The sequence below is a fragment of the Bidens hawaiensis genome, unplaced genomic scaffold (assembly GCF_021521415.1).
Source record: "Bidens hawaiensis isolate Kalapana, Puna unplaced genomic scaffold, B.hawaiensis_p1.1 tig00004244_1, whole genome shotgun sequence".
NCBI lineage: Eukaryota > Viridiplantae > Streptophyta > Magnoliopsida > Asterales > Asteraceae > Bidens > Bidens hawaiensis.
Genome location: NW_027491254.1, coordinates 22,613 through 41,120, shown reverse-complemented (window position 1 = coordinate 41,120; position 18,508 = coordinate 22,613). Strand labels below are relative to the sequence as shown.

The 18,508-nt window shown below is 35.0% G+C and overlaps 1 protein-coding gene across 1 annotated transcript; it reads right to left on the bottom strand.

The window, feature by feature from the left end:
• Positions 1-5,470: 5,470 nt before the first annotated feature.
• Positions 5,471-10,211, bottom strand: LOC143625930 (DEAD-box ATP-dependent RNA helicase 15-like). Its single transcript, XM_077096143.1, has 11 exons — positions 10,069-10,211; positions 9,291-9,391; positions 8,855-9,027; positions 8,548-8,779; positions 8,338-8,456; positions 7,906-7,962; positions 6,273-6,457; positions 6,047-6,191; positions 5,884-5,967; positions 5,703-5,766; positions 5,471-5,618 (listed from the first exon to the last, which is right to left on the bottom strand). The coding sequence occupies exons 1-11, from the start codon at positions 10,188-10,190 to the stop codon at positions 5,608-5,610; spliced, it is 1,293 nt and encodes a 430-aa protein (XP_076952258.1). The 5' UTR covers positions 10,191-10,211; the 3' UTR covers positions 5,471-5,607.
• Positions 10,212-18,508: the final 8,297 nt, after the last annotated feature.

Here is an 18,508-nt window from a genome sequence, read left to right as displayed (position 1 = left end):
TTCGTTTCGGCTTTGTGTCTTTTCATCATTTTTTTAAATGGGAATGACGGAGAAAACATTTTGGTTTTTTTCCTTTTTTTATTTATATATTGAGTCATGATTTTTTTAATTATTTTATTTGAATTTTTTTAGGTTTTTTTTGTATGGCCACAAATCCTTCTCACACTTCTCATTTTGTCTTCCTTTGTATTTTAACTTTACCATTATAACTGATTCTTAAATTGCACGTAATAAACCGGTTTAATTTTCAGGCGGGCTCAGTTTGCCCCTTACCATTAGTCAACTAAATTGATGAAATTACGTTCTTACCCTCAATCATTATTATAACATCATCGTTCACATGTTTAATCGATCACATCTTCATCTCCTCTTCGATTCACTAATTCACCCGTTAACCTATTCATCTGTTCATCGATTCACTCCTTCATCTCTGATGTCTCAATCCAAGTCAAGTCAATACTCCTCTGGGTCACATTCCAAGCCGATCAGGGTGGATGATTCTTGTTTGCGATGCTCGTATGGTGCGGGGACTTGTTACCAGATCTCGAGAACCGAAGGAAACCCGGGTCGACGATTCTTGTGATGTGTAAGTCTTTAATTAGTCACTAATTAGGGTTCTTGTGTGTTAATCGACCTTGATCTTTTTAATTAGACTTAGGTCAATTTTTGGGCTAATTGTATGTTTATGTGATATTCTTCTTGTAGTTGTTTATGTTGTTTGTTTAAGGTCATTACAGAAGGGGAGCCGTGGATGGCTAAAATGGGCTGATGATCCCACATGCCTTAGTTGTGAAAAAGTAATGCAAGTAATGGAGAATATGATGAACAAGAAAGATGAGTTTGCAAGAATGAAAACCGAAGAAGTTACAAGCTTGAAAATGTTAGGAATTAGTTGGTTGTTGTTCTTTGTGTATGTTTGTGTTTATTGATTAATTGTTTAGATTGTATTTTTTGTATGGGATAATGTAATATTTGTACTTGTAATTCTAGTTTATGTTAAATGTTTAGAATTTGTTGTTTCTTCTATTTACTTAAATTCCGTTGCACATTAGCAATCATGTTGCAGCCATGATGAAATAGAGAAAGATGAAGTACATTTGGGAAAACATGAGTTAGAGAAGGATGCAGGTCAGTTTGAAAATAAAGCAAGTCAATTGGAAGATAAGGGAAATGGTCAATTGGAAGAAGATGATCTATTGGTTTATTTGGTGCAAGAAAATGAATTATTTAGACCAAATGAAGAACATGAAATGGAGCCGGGTGATAATTGTGACCCTGAGGTTTTGAAAGCAGCTTACAACTATACTATTGAGTTGGAGGAAGATTACTATCATGATCCATATGAAGCCGACCCTGTGTGGGACTCTGAGTGGTCAAATGATGATTGTCATTGGAAGTAGCATTGTACTTGGTTTCCAGTATTGTTTGCATTTTAATTGTAGTGTAATGTATTACTTTAATTTAACTTTCTTTTGAGTTGAAAACATTTGTCACCATAACCGTCAAACATTCCTGTTAAAAAGTCTCAAACACAAACTTAGAACACATGCTAAAAGTTTTAAATGTCTCAAACACACGATAATTGTTATCAAATTGTCTACCACAAACCAAACACATCCATAACAAACCTTTAAAAGTCTCAAACACACCTTTTTTACTTCATTAGGGTTGACTTGGTTGGGGAGCTCCTTGAGAAGACAGGATTTGTTCAACTTGTGTGGGCTTACAAGTCCTAATGTTAGTGTCATATTCTCCACATTTTTTACATTTCACACTCTGCCCCACCCTAGTTAGTCTGCCTCCTATAGAAAACACTTGTTGGGCATTATCTACTGTTATCTTTCGCTTCTTCTTAGTTGCCACCTTTTCTTTCTGCTCTTCTTTGGCTTCCCAATCTATGTGAAAACATAACAACTAAAGTCAAACTGCTTAGATGTTTAACATTTTTGCTCATAACATACCTGATTATGATGTTTAGGTGGAGTTAATGATGTTGGGCATTCTGATGGTGTCTACATATCAGGGCCTGGGATGGACATGATTTGGTGCTTATACACTTTCTTCCAAGTGTCTAACCAGTAAACTTTATCAACCCACTTTTTCAATCACAAGCATTTTATTTTCTACCATGTCAAATAAGAGTTGTAACACCATATTTGCATGGCATATCTGTCAAGTCCCACCTCCTACATGTGCAGGTCCTTTTGTCCACATTCACAACACATTGGCTTCTCATACTTTTAACCAATCAACATAGTCACATAGTCACCATATTAACAAATGATGATCATAATATCATACTAACACAAATAATGTCATCTTCTATAAGGTTACCTGGTAAGTAACTTCATCCACCATCATAACTGACAATTTACTTACTTCTGCTTGTATTTCATCCCATGCTTTGATTTCTTGTGGTGTTAACGGGCCCTTGGCAATTTCTTGCATTTTCCTCACATTCACAATCCTCATTGTCGTATACTCTCTATTATACTCTAAACATGTTATGATAGGCTTGTCCCTTGCTCCAACAAGTTGCTTGTTAAAATATTCACATAGGTTGTTCAGTAACATATCACCTTTTACCATTCCTAAAAAATGTGATATTGACCAACTTTTAGTTGAGATTTCGTTAAGCTAGAGAACATATCAAGATCTGTTTTCTTAATCTCCTCCATAGCCATGTTGAAGTATGGGACAAAAGTGGCAGAGGCTGCCCTATAAAACAAGCCTTTATACAAATGTCCTCGTCAAGTCTGCCTCAAGTTCTTGTGGTTGGGTCTACATCAAAACCGATGCTCAGCCCTAGGTAAAACTCTCTCAATAGCTTGAATGAGTCCCTATACGTGTCAAAACAACATTTTCATGAACTATTAAACTTAAATCAAGGAGACATACCTTTTGTCAGTCACTAATGAAGGTGAAATTAGCATTAGTAGGCAAGTCAAGATCATCTCCAAGGTTCTTTAAGAACCATCTCCATGAATGTGTGCATTCTGCTTCCACTATTGCAAAGGCAACTGGGTACAAGCAATTGTACCATCCGTACCAACAACAGTCAAAATCTGTCCAAGATATTTTCCTTTCATGAAACAACCATCCAACCCTAGAAGTTCTCTCCCAAGCAATTTAAAACCTCTAACCAAAGCAGCATAGCATACATATATTCTTCCGAATTGCCTAGTTGGACTGTTAGGGTTAGAACATGGTTCCACATCTAATTTTATGTAACTCCCAAAGTTTGCTTTTAGAAGCTCATTAATATACGATCTGAGGTGGTTGTATTGTCTTGTCTGGTGTAGTCACCATCCTTCCTTTCCCTAGCTACTGTCTTAGCTCTTCGTACCTTGGCTTATGAAACCTGGATTTGATGCTTCTGTTGGATTTTTTTCTTCAAAGATTTGGCAGCTATGTTCAGGGTTGTTTCTAGCTCAGATTCAATCTCTTTGGCAATTTTTGACATTGTACAGACCGATAGATCGACTTTTTAGACACTCGTGTTAGTTGGGAATGGTCTTCATACACCAATAATCCTAAAGAGATGTTCTTGAGATACGCATACTCCAAGGGCAAGTGAGTTTCATTTTCCTCTTTTTTTTCCTTAGGCTTTTCCTCAGTTGTCACATTTGACCCCTCACCAGCAATCAAATTTGGATTGGTCCCCAAACATATCTCCCTATATCTTAATGGTTCATTTTTCTGATATACAAATCTCTTTTACCATGAAGAGCATAACTCTTAACCATCTCATTCAGTGCTTCCTTTGTCGGTACTAATTGACCAACACAAAAGGTACACAAATCATTAACATTACTCCTTATAACACTATTTAACACACTCATGCTCCCATCATTCGAGCTCTCATAAGTATCCATGTATGGATTTAAACAATTTCCATCACTATTATTATCAACTTCTACCTCCTCCACATCATTATCGACAATAGCTTTATACAATCTCATATCAACTTCTACCTTCTCCACAGGTGTTTAAAACTCAGTTGTATAATCAAGATCATCGTTATCACTTTCATGGGATCCATCATGTGCATCATAATCCTCCTCATCACTACCTTTACCATCATTACTCACACCATCACTAGCACTCACTTCAAAAGTAGGATTAAATTCAGATTCATGTATCACTTCAGCAACACTTTCACTATTATTAGCTTTGCCATGTTCTACAAAAATTTCAACAACGTGACTACGGCCTCTAACCATAGAACGAACATCTTCAAAATGATATTCTTCAACGAATGACTTTAAACCCAAATCCAAACAAACAGACGGATGTTTGTAATGAAAGTAACTAACTGTACCACAACCGTATTGTAACTTACAATATATTTCAACCAACATACCTTTACAAAATTTTGAAACCTGCACGTCTCCCACATAACTTATCTTACCTCCTTCGTATTTTTTTCCCGACTCAGTATTGAACACGCTTCCATGAAAAAGCATTATAGTAAAAATTGGGAAATCATCACGTATAACAACCAACAAACGTTCAACAATCGTTCAACCTCCTATAACAGAGTAACATAAAACCCTAATACCCAAACATAGTAAAAAGTAACCACTTACCATACATGTCATCGGGTCGCAATAGTCACTAGCTGGCCTAATACTATATGAGTCGGCCTCCATTGCAACTTCCAATAACTTTCACGGCAACCAATTTGAACTCCGATCGGAAAATTACAGGGGGACAACAAGGAATTTGGGTGAGGATCATTCAAATGAGTTACATAAAACCTAATTGCATGGATATAAACGATCGATTATGTTTAACGTGGTGAAAGACGGTATTACCCCTTGTCATAAACGATCAATGCACGTTTGACTAACGGTAGGGGGCAAACAAAACCTGCCTAAAAAGTAGAATGGTACATAACGCGCAATTTAGGAATCAGTGGTTTAACGTGCTCTCGCCCATATTACGCAGACAAATAGTAATTTCTCTACACTCCTAAAGTCATAAACCAAAAATCATACTTACATACATACGGCGTTTCACTCCTGCCATCAAAACCCGATATGAAAGTTATAATTTGCTTTCATCGGTGTTCGTTTAATGTGTGTGTGGCTTTTCATTTTATAAATTTCATGGATAAAGTATTAAGAATTTATGGTCGAAACTTTTTGTTTCATGACATGTATTATTTACTCATTGTTTCTAAGCAGGTCCCTTAACAAGTCTTAACATGTTAAATTGTTATTAAAGTTCATACTCGTGTTTGAAGAAAAATTATTGTGTCGCGATTGTGCTTAGTACTACATACCATTGTGTTATGGACCGACATGCTTTGGCAGCCCTAATTTTTGTAAAAGTCACAAGATTCTTCGCTTGTTTCCTAAAGCTTCATATTGCGTAGTGACATTCACAAAAAAAATGAACTACTGAAGCAGGTCTAGAATTGCATACTGCAGTTAATTAAACCTTAAAAACTAGAAAAAAGTCGGGAAAACAAGTTTATAGATGTTACAAAACTCAACAAACCATAAATTCAAGACAGTATCATGATCCGACAGAGCATTCATATCGTTCATTCGTTTATAATCCAAATGCCCGTCACACTTGCTAAATACTACTTTTGTCTTCCTAAGAAGGCACTGCACACAAATCCAAATTTCATTTTGTTAACTTCTAAAAAAGTTATTAAACAACGAATAATGAGTGTTGGATAAAAAACTTACTATAAGTTGAAGTGTCGATCTGCTCAGGAAGCTCTTTAATATCCACTTCAAACCTCTCCTGAACCTACAACCACCAAAACAAAGGAAAACATCAACGTTATAATATAACCTTTATTTTATGTATTATTATAATAGCAAGCTATCTTTTATCACTTTTAAAATCTCAAAGCTTGTTATATACCTGATTAAGAACATCTGAGTCAGCAGCTGAAGACACAAATGTGATTGCAAGACCTTTGGTTCCAAACCTTCCAGCTCTACCAACCTGTGACATTACCAAAACACCCCTCAGGTACTATCTCAAAAAAAAAATGTAACAAATTAATATGAAAAAGAAAGATTACACGATGGAGATAAGTGTCTGCAGAATCCGGCATATCATAGTTTATGACAATGTTCACACGTTCAATATCAATACCACGACCAACTAAATCTGTTGCCACCAAGATTCTCTTGTGTCCTTCCTTAAATCCCTTGTAGCGTGTCAGCCTGTAAATTATCCAATTGAATTATTATAAAAAAGAATAGCATAAAACTAGAAACTACTATTATTGTTTATACAAGACAGACCTTTCTTCCTGGGACATGCCAGAATGGATGCAGATTGAAGGGAAATTACACTCCATGAGCAATTTGTTGAGCTCAGCTGCTCTGCTTACACTTTTGACAAATATCACAACTTGATTAAAATCTAGCGCGTCGAGCAGATCATTCAGCTTACGGTTCTTCTCCAGCTCGCTCAATTTGATGTAGTGCTGTCATCAAAAGAAATGTAAGCGTAAGAAAATTCAAAAATATCATTACATCACTGCTGAAAGTAGGCTTCTAAACCAGCCAAACGTTCAATGAACCGTTCCTAAACTTTAGGTAACTAATTTAAACAAACAAGCATGAACATGTGTATTGTTTGTTCATTTATGTTCGCCAACAAACGTTTATGTTCATACATTTACGTTCAAGTTTGTCCGTTACTCCGTTTACATTCATTGATTGTGTATTGATTTAAAATGATAGGCCCATTAAAATTCAGTCTAGTTTTTAAATAAATAATATTACACTTTAGTCTAGTTATACTAACCTCTTAGGCCCAACATATTATTAATATTCATCTTTGCTTTTAATTGGTGTTTGCTCAGTTATGTCTGTTTATATACATTCATCTGTTTCAGTTAGGAGTGGCAATCTTGACCCAAACCCTTTCAAATGGGTCAATTTGAGTTGTTTTAAAAATTAAATGAGTTGGTTTGGGTAAAAGGTTTAACTAAATGGGTCAAAATGAGTCATTTTAAATGGGTCGATGTGAGTTAGTGTCCTAAGAAAATGTGACAGGTTTTCGTACAAGACAGGTTTCGGCATGAAACGGGTTTTCATACAAGACAAGTTTCGGCACGAAACGGGTTTCAGATTGGAACGGGTTCGATTCAGGTTTCAAACCAACACGAGTTTTTACACGGGACGGGTTGGGTTTTGGTCTCTTCTTTGTCGATTTTGGACTCGTTTTTGTTCGGTTTGAATTCTTTTAGTTTCATTTTGATTGATTTTTTCAATTTCGATTGATGTGATCAAGTTTTGGCTTTTTGTTTCATTTTCGTAGATTTTTTCGGTTTCGGTTCGATTCTCGGTGTTTTTTTATGGAACGAGAACAACGTAAGAAACATTTTAGTGTTTTTACTTTTTTTGTTTATGATTTATATTTTGAGTTATAAACTTTTTACTATTATTTTTGAATATTTTTTGAGGGTTTTTCAAAAAAAACAATAAAAAAACATAACTTAAAATATAAATAAAAACAAAAAATCTAAAATGTTTCCGTCGTTATTCTCGTTCACAAAAAAAAACTCAAAACCCGGTCCGGCACTAACCTATTCCGACCCAAACCAAAACAACCCTTTTTTTAATTGACCCGTTCTGACCCAAACTCATTCTGACCCAAACTCGTTTTGACCATTTGCCACCTCTAGTTTCAGTTATATTCGTTCATTTATATTTTGTTTACATTTATGAACAATTCATTTATACTATTAAAAATCATAAACTATCATTAACACGCTCCATTATTTTTTAAAAACAAACACAAAACCAAAAAAACAACGTTTGTTTCTGTTCATGTTCGATCATTTGTTCAGTTATAGTTAAATAAACAAACATGAACATGATCCGTTCCTGTTTGTTTAGAAGCCTAACTGTAAGTACAAGCGCTTACCTGTACAAGTCCATGTAGGGTCAGCTTGGCTTCATCATCAACATAAATTTCCATTGGCTGAAATGAACAAATATCATAGTAAAAGCATATTAGGAGTCTTCAGAAGCTAACGGATCCATTATGAAATAACATCCGCTGATTCAAGATTCTGGTCCCATCTGATTGGTCCCCTTTCGCAGACGCTTTCAAACCAGACCAACCATGTTGGTAATCCATCACAGCTGTCTACTATTAATTTTAATAAAACAAAAAAGAAACCCTTCTGGAACACTTTGTAAGCTAAGAAGAAATACAAAGGGAAAGAAAGTGAACCAATTGAACCCTCTTTTTAACTACTTTCACACCCTCAACACCCTCGTTTAAAATATGCAATTCCATTATGAAAATGTTGACTTCAAAATTCAAGTAGAAGAGCTGGCCATGAAATATTACATCTTGCATAAACTTTTTGCAGACGGGGCGAATCTCCTTGCTGAGTGTAGCCGAAAACATCATAACTTGCTTATCATGAGGTGTCATTTTGAAGATCTCTTGCACATCTCTCCTCATATCTACAAAATAAAAATTATATTTACAAATTACGAATATGTATATGAACAAAAAATATGATTATTGATCAATCAATAACACATGAAAGCATACCAAGTGACTCAAGCATCTTGTCACACTCATCTAGTATAAAGTGCCTCACACTCTTCAATGCAAGATCTTTGTCTCTAGCAAGTGCGAGGACCCTTCCAGGCGTCCCGACAACGATATGAGGGCACTCGTTCTTCAGAAGCTCCTTGTGAATTTTGATGTTAACGCCACCATAAAAGACCGCAACCTTGATGTCAGTCAGATAAGTGCTGAATCTTTCAAACTCATGACAGATCTGTAAGTGAGACAAAACATTCAAAAACCAGTACTTTCAATAACTGAAATAATCAGTTGTGAGTAAGACACATGCCTGATAAGCTAATTCTCTTGTGTGACATAAAACAAGGGCAGCTACTTGACCAGCAACAGGCTCAATTTGCTGCAGAGTTGACAAGACAAAAACAGCAGTCTTGCCCATACCAGACTTTGCTTGACAGATAACATCCATTCCCAGAATAGCTTGTGGTATGCACTCGTGTTGCACTAATGAAGAACCAAACAAATTGAGCTAAGCAATCCTCAGTTTTAAAAAAATTTACCAAATCTGAGCACATCTCCATATGACATGGGTATTGTTATTTACCTGCAATAAAACACAAAAAAGCCATTAAAAGAACGTACTAGTTTCCTTCTGGTAAGCATATACTACTAGTAAACATCTTCATAAGTATCAACCTAGTATTAGTTATTAACAGTACTATCTTTCTGAAACTAACAGTACTTAAAACGGTTAGAATAAAGCTTGCCTTCAGAAGGATGTTCAAATCCTGAATCCACAATAGCACGCAGTAGCTCTGGCTTCAAAAGAAAATCTCTGAATCCGGAACTGTGAATTCCTACATAGCCCCTGAATCAAAAAACGATAAGTCAACTTCAAGTGTATAACAAGTTGACTGCATGCATACAAAAGCAAAAACAACATTTCATGACACTGTTAATTGCATCTCAAAATATCCATTGTCATCACGCCCAACTTGGATCTACCATTAGCCACATGTTTTAACTGAACTTTAAATAAAAGTTTTGTGGTGCTCCTTGTGTGCATACATAATATAGGGCTGTCCAAACTGGTCGCCGCTCACTTGGAAAAAGCTTGCTTGGTTCAGTTCAGTTGTTTATTTTTCATTTGTTACTTTTATATATATATATATACTATACATAAAAATATACAACTTTTTGAAGTTATATTGATTTCCCTCTTTTGGGTTGTCGTTAAAGTTCAATTTTAAAGCCATGGCCACTCGTTTGTTCCCGTACTGAGTATCAAGTTTTAGACATTTTAGAATTAAAAAACTCTTATATTAATAACCTTTTGGAGTTATAAAAATTTAAAATTGAAAACTTTGTAGTGCTAAAGAAATCCGAACGAAGGTGCTGAATTTCAAGCATAAACATATCAGTCGCTTGTATGAGTTGGGTTGGTGAACAGCAGCCGTAGTTGTAATAATGATGGAATGAAAAACACGTAACAATAAGCGCATAATAAGAAAGAGATGTATATATATATATATACAAAGTGCATACTTCTTAACGGCTTCACCGTTGACTTTGACAGCGGCGGAATCAGTGGCCTTGTCGTCCTCTTCCTCGTAATCGAGAAGCTCTTCCTCGTAGTCGTTATCCTTAATCTCTGTTTCCCCCCCCATTTCGATCTGAAATTCAAACAATTATTATTATTATTATTAGGGTTTCGAAAAACAAGAAACAGATACAATTAGATGTGGTTGTTCTGACCTTGGATCTGTAACGATGATGATGAAGCTAGGGTTTAGGGATGGAAGCAAGCGTCTGTCTGTCTGTCTGTCTGTCTGCAGATAAAAATGTATGTGTATAGTTAATAGATCAAGGGCGAGATAGGGTTTGTGTTTCATATTAGCCCTTCCATTTCAGGGTTATACCAACTCTATCCACAAAACTTACTTTACTTCCGCAGGATTATTTATAATTTAACAATTACATCAAAATATTATTTCTTGCTACGTGTCAGTTATCTCCACTGCCCATGTTTCACCATTTACTCAACATATTATTTCTTCATATTAATTTCTACTAAAACACTTATTTCTGACTTCTTCTCATCTCTGGTGTCTCTTATGTCTTGATTTCAGTTATTTGTTGTTATGATACCTTATTACGTTGTTTGACGTTGTGTTTTTGTGTCGCGGGTGATGGCAACCGGAAATCGCGTTTGTTGTCTTTCATATTTTGTCTATCTTTTGTTGCATTCCGATGGTTCTCTTGCATTCCAGTTGCTCGACCAAATGTCTATAGTTGTTGGTCTTTGTTTTTGCCTTTGGTTAGTGTTAGGATGATTATCTTTATTTGTTGTCCTGCATCTCAGCTTTGTGGTTCTCCGTCTAAGTTCATATTTTGTGGTTGTCCATCGGTAATGAAATGCTTTGGTTGTCAAATTGTATAACTCTGATGAAATGGTTTGGTTTTCAGGTATGCATGCCATGTGTTTGATGAAATGCTTTGGAGATATTTGTTTTTGGCTGAGTGGGTGTACGCGTGCAATGAGGGTAGGATGTTCAGTTACACGTAATATGCCCATGTTTGAGGCTTCTTTCTCATCATGTTCTATTTGATTACACGATTTCGTTGTCTGCTTCAAACTCTCCCTCTCTTGATTTCACGCATTTACTTTCACCTTCACTTGTTGCCGGGTTCAATTTCGTAACCCTTGGTAGCGCTAGTGTTGTAACACCCCGCAACCGCAGCGGAAACGTAAACGGGATGCGACAGACACCTCTGATATCAACCACATTGTTTATAAAGAAAACTGAATGCATTAATATACTTCAAAATTACATTATCTCATCTTTCATTACCGTCTAGGTGATACACACATCATACAATACGATTCATAATTCTATCTGTTATAATGTATCCTAACATCCCGCACACAAATCTTACACACATCAAGCACTTAGCACGTAAGCAATCACTTCATCTAAATTGTACCTGAAAAGCATGTGAGAAAACGGGTCAACTACGAATATTTGGTGAGTTTCACAATTTTAGTAAACCATGATATATCATTATCAAAATATAATATTATCGATGTAATTATGCTGAGCCCACAAGTGAAACCTCTGTTAACCCAGAACACTTCCAATAACCTCTGGGGACACTGTTAACCCAGAACACTTCCAATAACCTCTGGGGACACTGTTAACCCAGAACACTTCCAATAACCTCTGGGGACACTGTTAACCCAGAACACTTCCAATGACATCTGGGGACACTGTTAACCCAGAACACTGTTGCGGGACCTTACAATATTAACAACTCAGACAATTACCATCTTAGTACATTTCCGTACGATTCCCTTACAATAAACAATATATATAAATCCACGCAAATCCATGCGTTCAGTAAAATCCACGCAAATCCATGCGTTCAGAATGTACTTAAATATTTCAGTAGTAACATGCTTCCGCCCCGGGAAAACATTTAAAACAATTCAGAAAAAGGGGCTCGTGAAACTCACCTTAGCACATGCAAGCAGGTAACAACAATCATTATCAATTAACGCGTCCAATCTGTAATATGATCCATAAGATCGTTATTATACACTTATTGTTTATATAATCTTTTAACCGTATCGACTGGTACATCTGGGGACACTGTTAACCCAGCACTGTACCCGTTCTGGGGGCAAGGTTAACCCAGAAACACTTCTCCGGACTCAGATTGTGATGTCGTTTAGAGTTCCAAGGTCACAACTACTATTAGTCGTTTTTCTCGTTTTGCGTGCCTAGCACGATTATCCGTTTTTATGTTTCAAAAATGAGTTTGGTCACATACGACCCGAAAATAGTGGTTGTCTGATAATTTAATTTAAAATGTGAAATTATAGCTCGGTTTAGACGTCCCGATTGGCCGCGGGACCCGTTTCCGTCTTTGGCGTACCGGGAACTGTTAAAATAGGTTAAAATTACTCAAATCATCCGAATTATTTTCGGATGATTTATTTTTACTTGTTTAACTCATTTATATGAAAATAGTCCATTTTTAGGGTTTTTATACACCAGTCAGCTCGCTTAAGCGAACTTCACCGGTTTACGCGTTTTAACTTTAAAAGTTTGATAATTAGCACGATTAATTATCCGTTTACTCTCGGATCTTAAAATTTTGCACAAATCACTTTTTAACAGTGGGGAATTTTATAAAAATATTTCCATAATTAATTCTTATATTTAAAATTTATTTATCTATTTTTAAACACCATTTAAACACTAAATATGTCGTAAATACCAAACGATCTTAGAAAAATCCCAAACTTTTCCTGGATGTCCCCTGCCATCCACATAGTCCCCTGTAATTTTTCCAGAACCAAAATCTTCTTTTACATGCCCTTTTTACCAAAACCGAGCTAGAAATCCCTAGAACTCGTTTAACCGAAAAGCCTACTTAGACTTCTCCAACGGACCTAAAATTTTGTGTGTGACTTATACATGATATGAAAAGCTTATCTGCAATTTTCCAGAAGTTTTCATGATATTTAACTATTTTTCACCATTTTTGGCCAAAACCGAGCATTAAATTCACCAAATATTCATCCTTTATCCAAAAATTACCAAAAATTCACAGAACTCTTATTTTCATGTGTAGAACATCCCTGAAAAATTTCATGACCTAACTCTAAACGACCAACAATCTGTCCAAAAACACATACACCGACATAAACCGAATATACCTTCCGTTTTCCGCCACTACAAGCTACAAACTCGTCTTTCCGCCTTATCTACCACTAAACACAGAGCCTAAAAACAACATACCACAATACCAAGCAAGTTACACTCACGATCAAGCCATTTCTTTCATGGTTTCGGTTATGATTCAAAAACAAAGATTTAAACCGTAAAAATTCGTTTTTGGTTCGTTTAACTCCTTTCTTGGACCAAGATCCCTTGTATAACCCGTATACATCACTTGATCATGCAAGAATCGGTTTTCATCTTTGAAACCTCATTTTCTTGCAAACAAACTCAAGAAACGAAGATGGAAACGTATATAATTCGATCATTACCTTGTTTTCTTGCTAAAAACTCTCGGTTTTTAGTTGATCTTGTGGAGAGGATTTGAATAACTTGGATATGTTTGTTGTAAAAAGAAATGAAATGGGGTTTGTGGGGGATGGTGGTCCGATCGGTTAAGGGGAGAGGTGGGGTGGGACCCACTTCTCCATTTTTGGCCACTCATTTGGATATCCGCAATCCGGATAATGTTTTGGATGATCTAGTTCAGTTCGTTTCTCGGTTAAACGTTTAATTCGGCTTAAAACGAGGCCAAAACGGTTGTTTTTCGGCTAAAAAATGAAATTTATATAAAACCGATTTAAAAGCTTTAAAAACTTAAACCATGACATTTATTAACTCAAAACATCATATTATTAATTATCGCGCATCTTTTTCGGCTTGATCGATTGTCTCTTGCTCGGTTTGGTATTAAAGGTTTCGTTTAATGTACCGTCGTACCATTAAATCGAAATTCTTTTTCTGTGCCGTACTTTACTTATCCCGAAGCATTAATGCTTCGTAAAATCACTAAATATCATATATCTCGTCTATAATTGAACCTTCGATTCGTTCGGGTTTCAATAACTATCAATCGATTAATCGCATATTCAATACGATGAATTATTTATTCACGCACAATCAATACAGTGAACCCTATATTCTCGTATAGTTACTATGGTAACTCATGCACCCGACATTACATATGACGTAACTAACGTCTACCGGTTAGGGTATACCTGGTTTCGTCGGAATCGTTACAAGTGTGGTGGTGGCATTGATTGAGTGGGGAGAATTCTGCAGTCATCGACTGTTGTTGCCGAAGTTACAAAACATTTTGCATCCCTAGGTGGCAGTGGTCTGGTGGGGGATGTGCTGTTAGTCTAAGATGGTTTCCTGCTAGGTCGTTGGGTTTTTAGGGTTTTAATTTACAGTAAATTTGTGTTCGCCCTTGTGTATTTTGGTTGTTTCAAGAATAATCTGCTTATTTTGTTTTGCAGGTTGAATTTTGGGGACCATTGTGGTAGCATTCAGAAGGTGGATTAGTAGCCGGTGCAAAACGAGTGAGTATTGTTCTAGCAGGTTATATATTATGCTTTTTTAGGGGTTTTTTTGGTTTGTGTTAGGTATCTTAACCTTTATAGCCTAAGATTATAGTGATGTTGCTTAGGTTTTTTTTATGTTTTAACATTTGGTGGGCTATATCTAGCATTTTGATTTTCATAGAAGATTGTTCGTATGCAAGTTAGAAGATTAATTGGCTATTTTGACTTTTAGTTTGATATTTGAGTTTGGGTGTTTTTTATCTAAAGAAGTTGAAGTTTTAAGTTTGCTTTTTGGATTTAAAAGGTTGTGTTTCTTTCTTTGTAGTTGAACTCAATGAGGGGTTTGGTTAAGTAGTTGATTGTTTGTGTTTGGTATTTATTCGAAATGTGTATTGTTTAGTATGTACTATGTTGTTATTGAACAATCATTTTTCGATTTTCTTTTGTCATTTGGTTAATCTGCTGCTGATTGAATTATAATCAAACAACATTTGGATACACGGAAAGCACAACAGTATAGAAAAATGTTGGATTTGATCTGTTGTATGGTTATTTATTGTCACACCCCAACCTAAGGCGGAAATGTCGGGGTGCGAACTGATTGTTCTCAGCTCCCAATGTACTATCATGCAATAATTTAAAACTGACAATATCTTTTAATTTAAATTAAATATCCAAATTAATCCAAACAATGTCAAATAACAAAGTACAAATCATTAAAACAAAAACAAATAAATTAAAATTCAAGTCTTGATAAATTTATGTCTTGATAATGTTCTTCTAACTTATAGCAGCATTAAATCTCCACCAGACTTGCAATCAGTTCAATCTAAAACATGCATATGCGTATAAAATAGATATATTTTGTAAATACTAGGTTGAGTGAGTAAAACACCAATTAGTTTAATATAATATAATATAAAAAAATGAGCAAACTGTCCTTATGAGATATACAATCAAACCAATGAGCAATTAATGAGTGTCGGTAAAACCATCTCCTTGCGAAGTGGGCTTTGGCTACTACGACAGTCATATACCCATATAAATATGTGAATATGATGGACCTCTCTAAATGCGTTCAAATAAAACAAGTTAACATATATCAAGTAAGGCACATAATTGATAACACACAAAGTTAAACAGTTTGCTAGTGAGAATATTAATAATATATAAATAATATAAGATACGCATATGTCCTCAAAACATTTAAAAATGGTAAAAAGAGGGGAGTGATTACTCACCTTATCAAGTAAGCGAGGGAAATGAATGCGATAAGAACGGTAAAAAAATAAACGCCACGCTCGTCGAGATATATCAACGAAAAATCTTATGGAATAATAATGACGGAAAACACTAAAGATTAATGAATGGATTAATAGAAATTTGAGATATGAACGTGTATTCGAGAGTTAAAATAATTTATTTAAAGTTTATTTCATAAAGGTTATTAAAATTTTATTAGAAATAATAATATATAACTATAACAAAATAAATTCTTTCACTTATAAGTATTTATTAATTAAAGTTGTAATAATTAAGATATAAATATTTGTTTATAATATACTTGTCCAATAATTATTTTAACATGTAAAATAACAAGATATAGTTTAATTATGTATTTTAAATTAAAAACCTTATTAAATCTTTATTATTTAAACCTTTACTAATTTTTAATATTTATTATATATACATATCTATATGATATATAAAGCATGAGTGAGATACCTCTTAATATTTAAGAGGTACTCAACTTATTGTTTTTAGTACAAACTATAATTAGGTGTGTTCTTCGGGCTTCGAGCTCTTTGGGTCGGGTTCTTCGAGTTTCAAAGTTTTAAATCTTAACCCGAAACCCAACCCAAATCTCTCATGGGTTTTTCGGGTTCGGATTTTTCGGGTTGGGTTAATCGGGTTTCGAGTATCCTACAAAACAAAACAAAAAACATAAAAAATTAAAACTTCGATGCTAAAATTAAAACAACATATTCTTTTCTGCCCGTGACGTAAATAATCAAATAATAAACCAATATAACTTGATAAAACAATTCAAAAGAAGAATAAAACTAAGTAACTAACTCGAACCATAATCTTCTTCAATCGGACATGATTTGGTTGTTCGATTACAGTTGCTATTAGTAATAAATAGAAAACATAAATTAAGAATAAACAATCGATCCACAATAGTTAGAATGACAACAATCGAATAAGGCCAGCAACTGATAACTTTTGTGGCTAAGACTAAGCCTATTATACCTAAAAATATATTTTATTTCAAAACTAAAAGTTTATTCTGGTTTTTCGGGTTAGACCCGAAACTTATAAATCAAAACCAAAAACCAACTCGAATTACTTCGGTTCGGGTCTGGGTTAGTCTTTTCTCGGGTTAGGGTTTTTTCAGTTATGGTTACTTCGGGTTCGGGTATGGGTTTTTCGGGTTGGGTTTCAAGCTTTGGGTAAAAGTGACAGTCCTAACAATAATGCATAAGATTAAGACATTTTAGGGGTAATTTTGTCTTTTAGCAAAAGCAAAATCATGTTATGATTGATTTTTAATTTATTCACAAGTAATTACAAGTTTGGTCCTTTAACTTTAATCACATTTTGTTGATTTATATAATAGTTACATGTACACCCCTTATTTTAAACCAACTACCCCAACGACATTTAAACATTTATAACTTTTACACGCTAATATTTTTTTAAAAACATTATACAATAAAAACGATTATTTTATTCTCTTTAATTCGAGTGTGATATTGCAATACTTTTTTCAATGTGAAAACTTAACGTGTTACGTGATTACCATTAAAAACCAGCAAACGAATCGGGCGGGTTCGGTTGTTCGGGTCATAGGTCTAAAAGGTTAAGGTTAGAATGGGTTGATACCAAAAAGGTTGATTTGGCTTTGGTCGGGATGGGTTTGGGTTGAAAGGGGTAAAGTCATTACGAATTTGGGGTTAGAACAGTGTCAAGCGGAACGGGTTGCGGGTCAAGACGAGTACAATGTAGCGTTACGTGTGCACCAACACCTGATTGCACGCATCCTGTCGTTGTGTGACGTGCTTACTAACACCGGTTATGATTCCAATGCCGCAATATGAGCACAATATTGTCGGGTTACGTGCGTATATTGTGAAGTCACACACATACAGGAACTGTAACACCGATCATGCATCCGATGCCATGTTTGCGTGCATACCCCGCCGCATCGCGTGGGCAAGCGACTAGTATATATGTATATATATAAATATATACATATACATATACATATGGTTATAACAAAGATTTAAAAAAACGACTAGTTAATATGTCGGTCATAATCAAATACTGATTATTTATTATTTTTATATTATTTGAAACATGATTTAATGATTTAAACGGATTAATGTTATAAAAAAGAGAGTTTCCAAAAATAAACAAGCAAAAACAGGTTTGGAGAGGCTCGAACACGCACCCTTCAGCCCACCAAAATCATAAACACACACACCCATACCATCTGCTGTGGGTGTCAATTGATAACTATGCGAAAACAAAAATTTATAAACACCAATAGTTTGAACCCCAAATTCGTAAGAACCCTAGCAAGATCAATCGGCCAATTAACCTTAGGGTTTATGTTCCTGATATGTTGACGAATAGAGCCATATAAATAATTACCTTAAACAATGTTTAAAATATGGTTAATTAGAATAGTAAATGGCTGGCTAGAACACGATCAAGAACGGGTCTCTTTAGGCTATGAAAACTTAATTGATTATGGGGGTTAGTTTAGCGATGTCACAACGAAGGTGCAGACGCAAGTAATTGTATTATGTTCGCTTTATAGTATAATCCCAATTTAGCAAAGCCGGTTAGCATAATATGTAAATTCGTATCAATAAGATCATTATTTCCCAA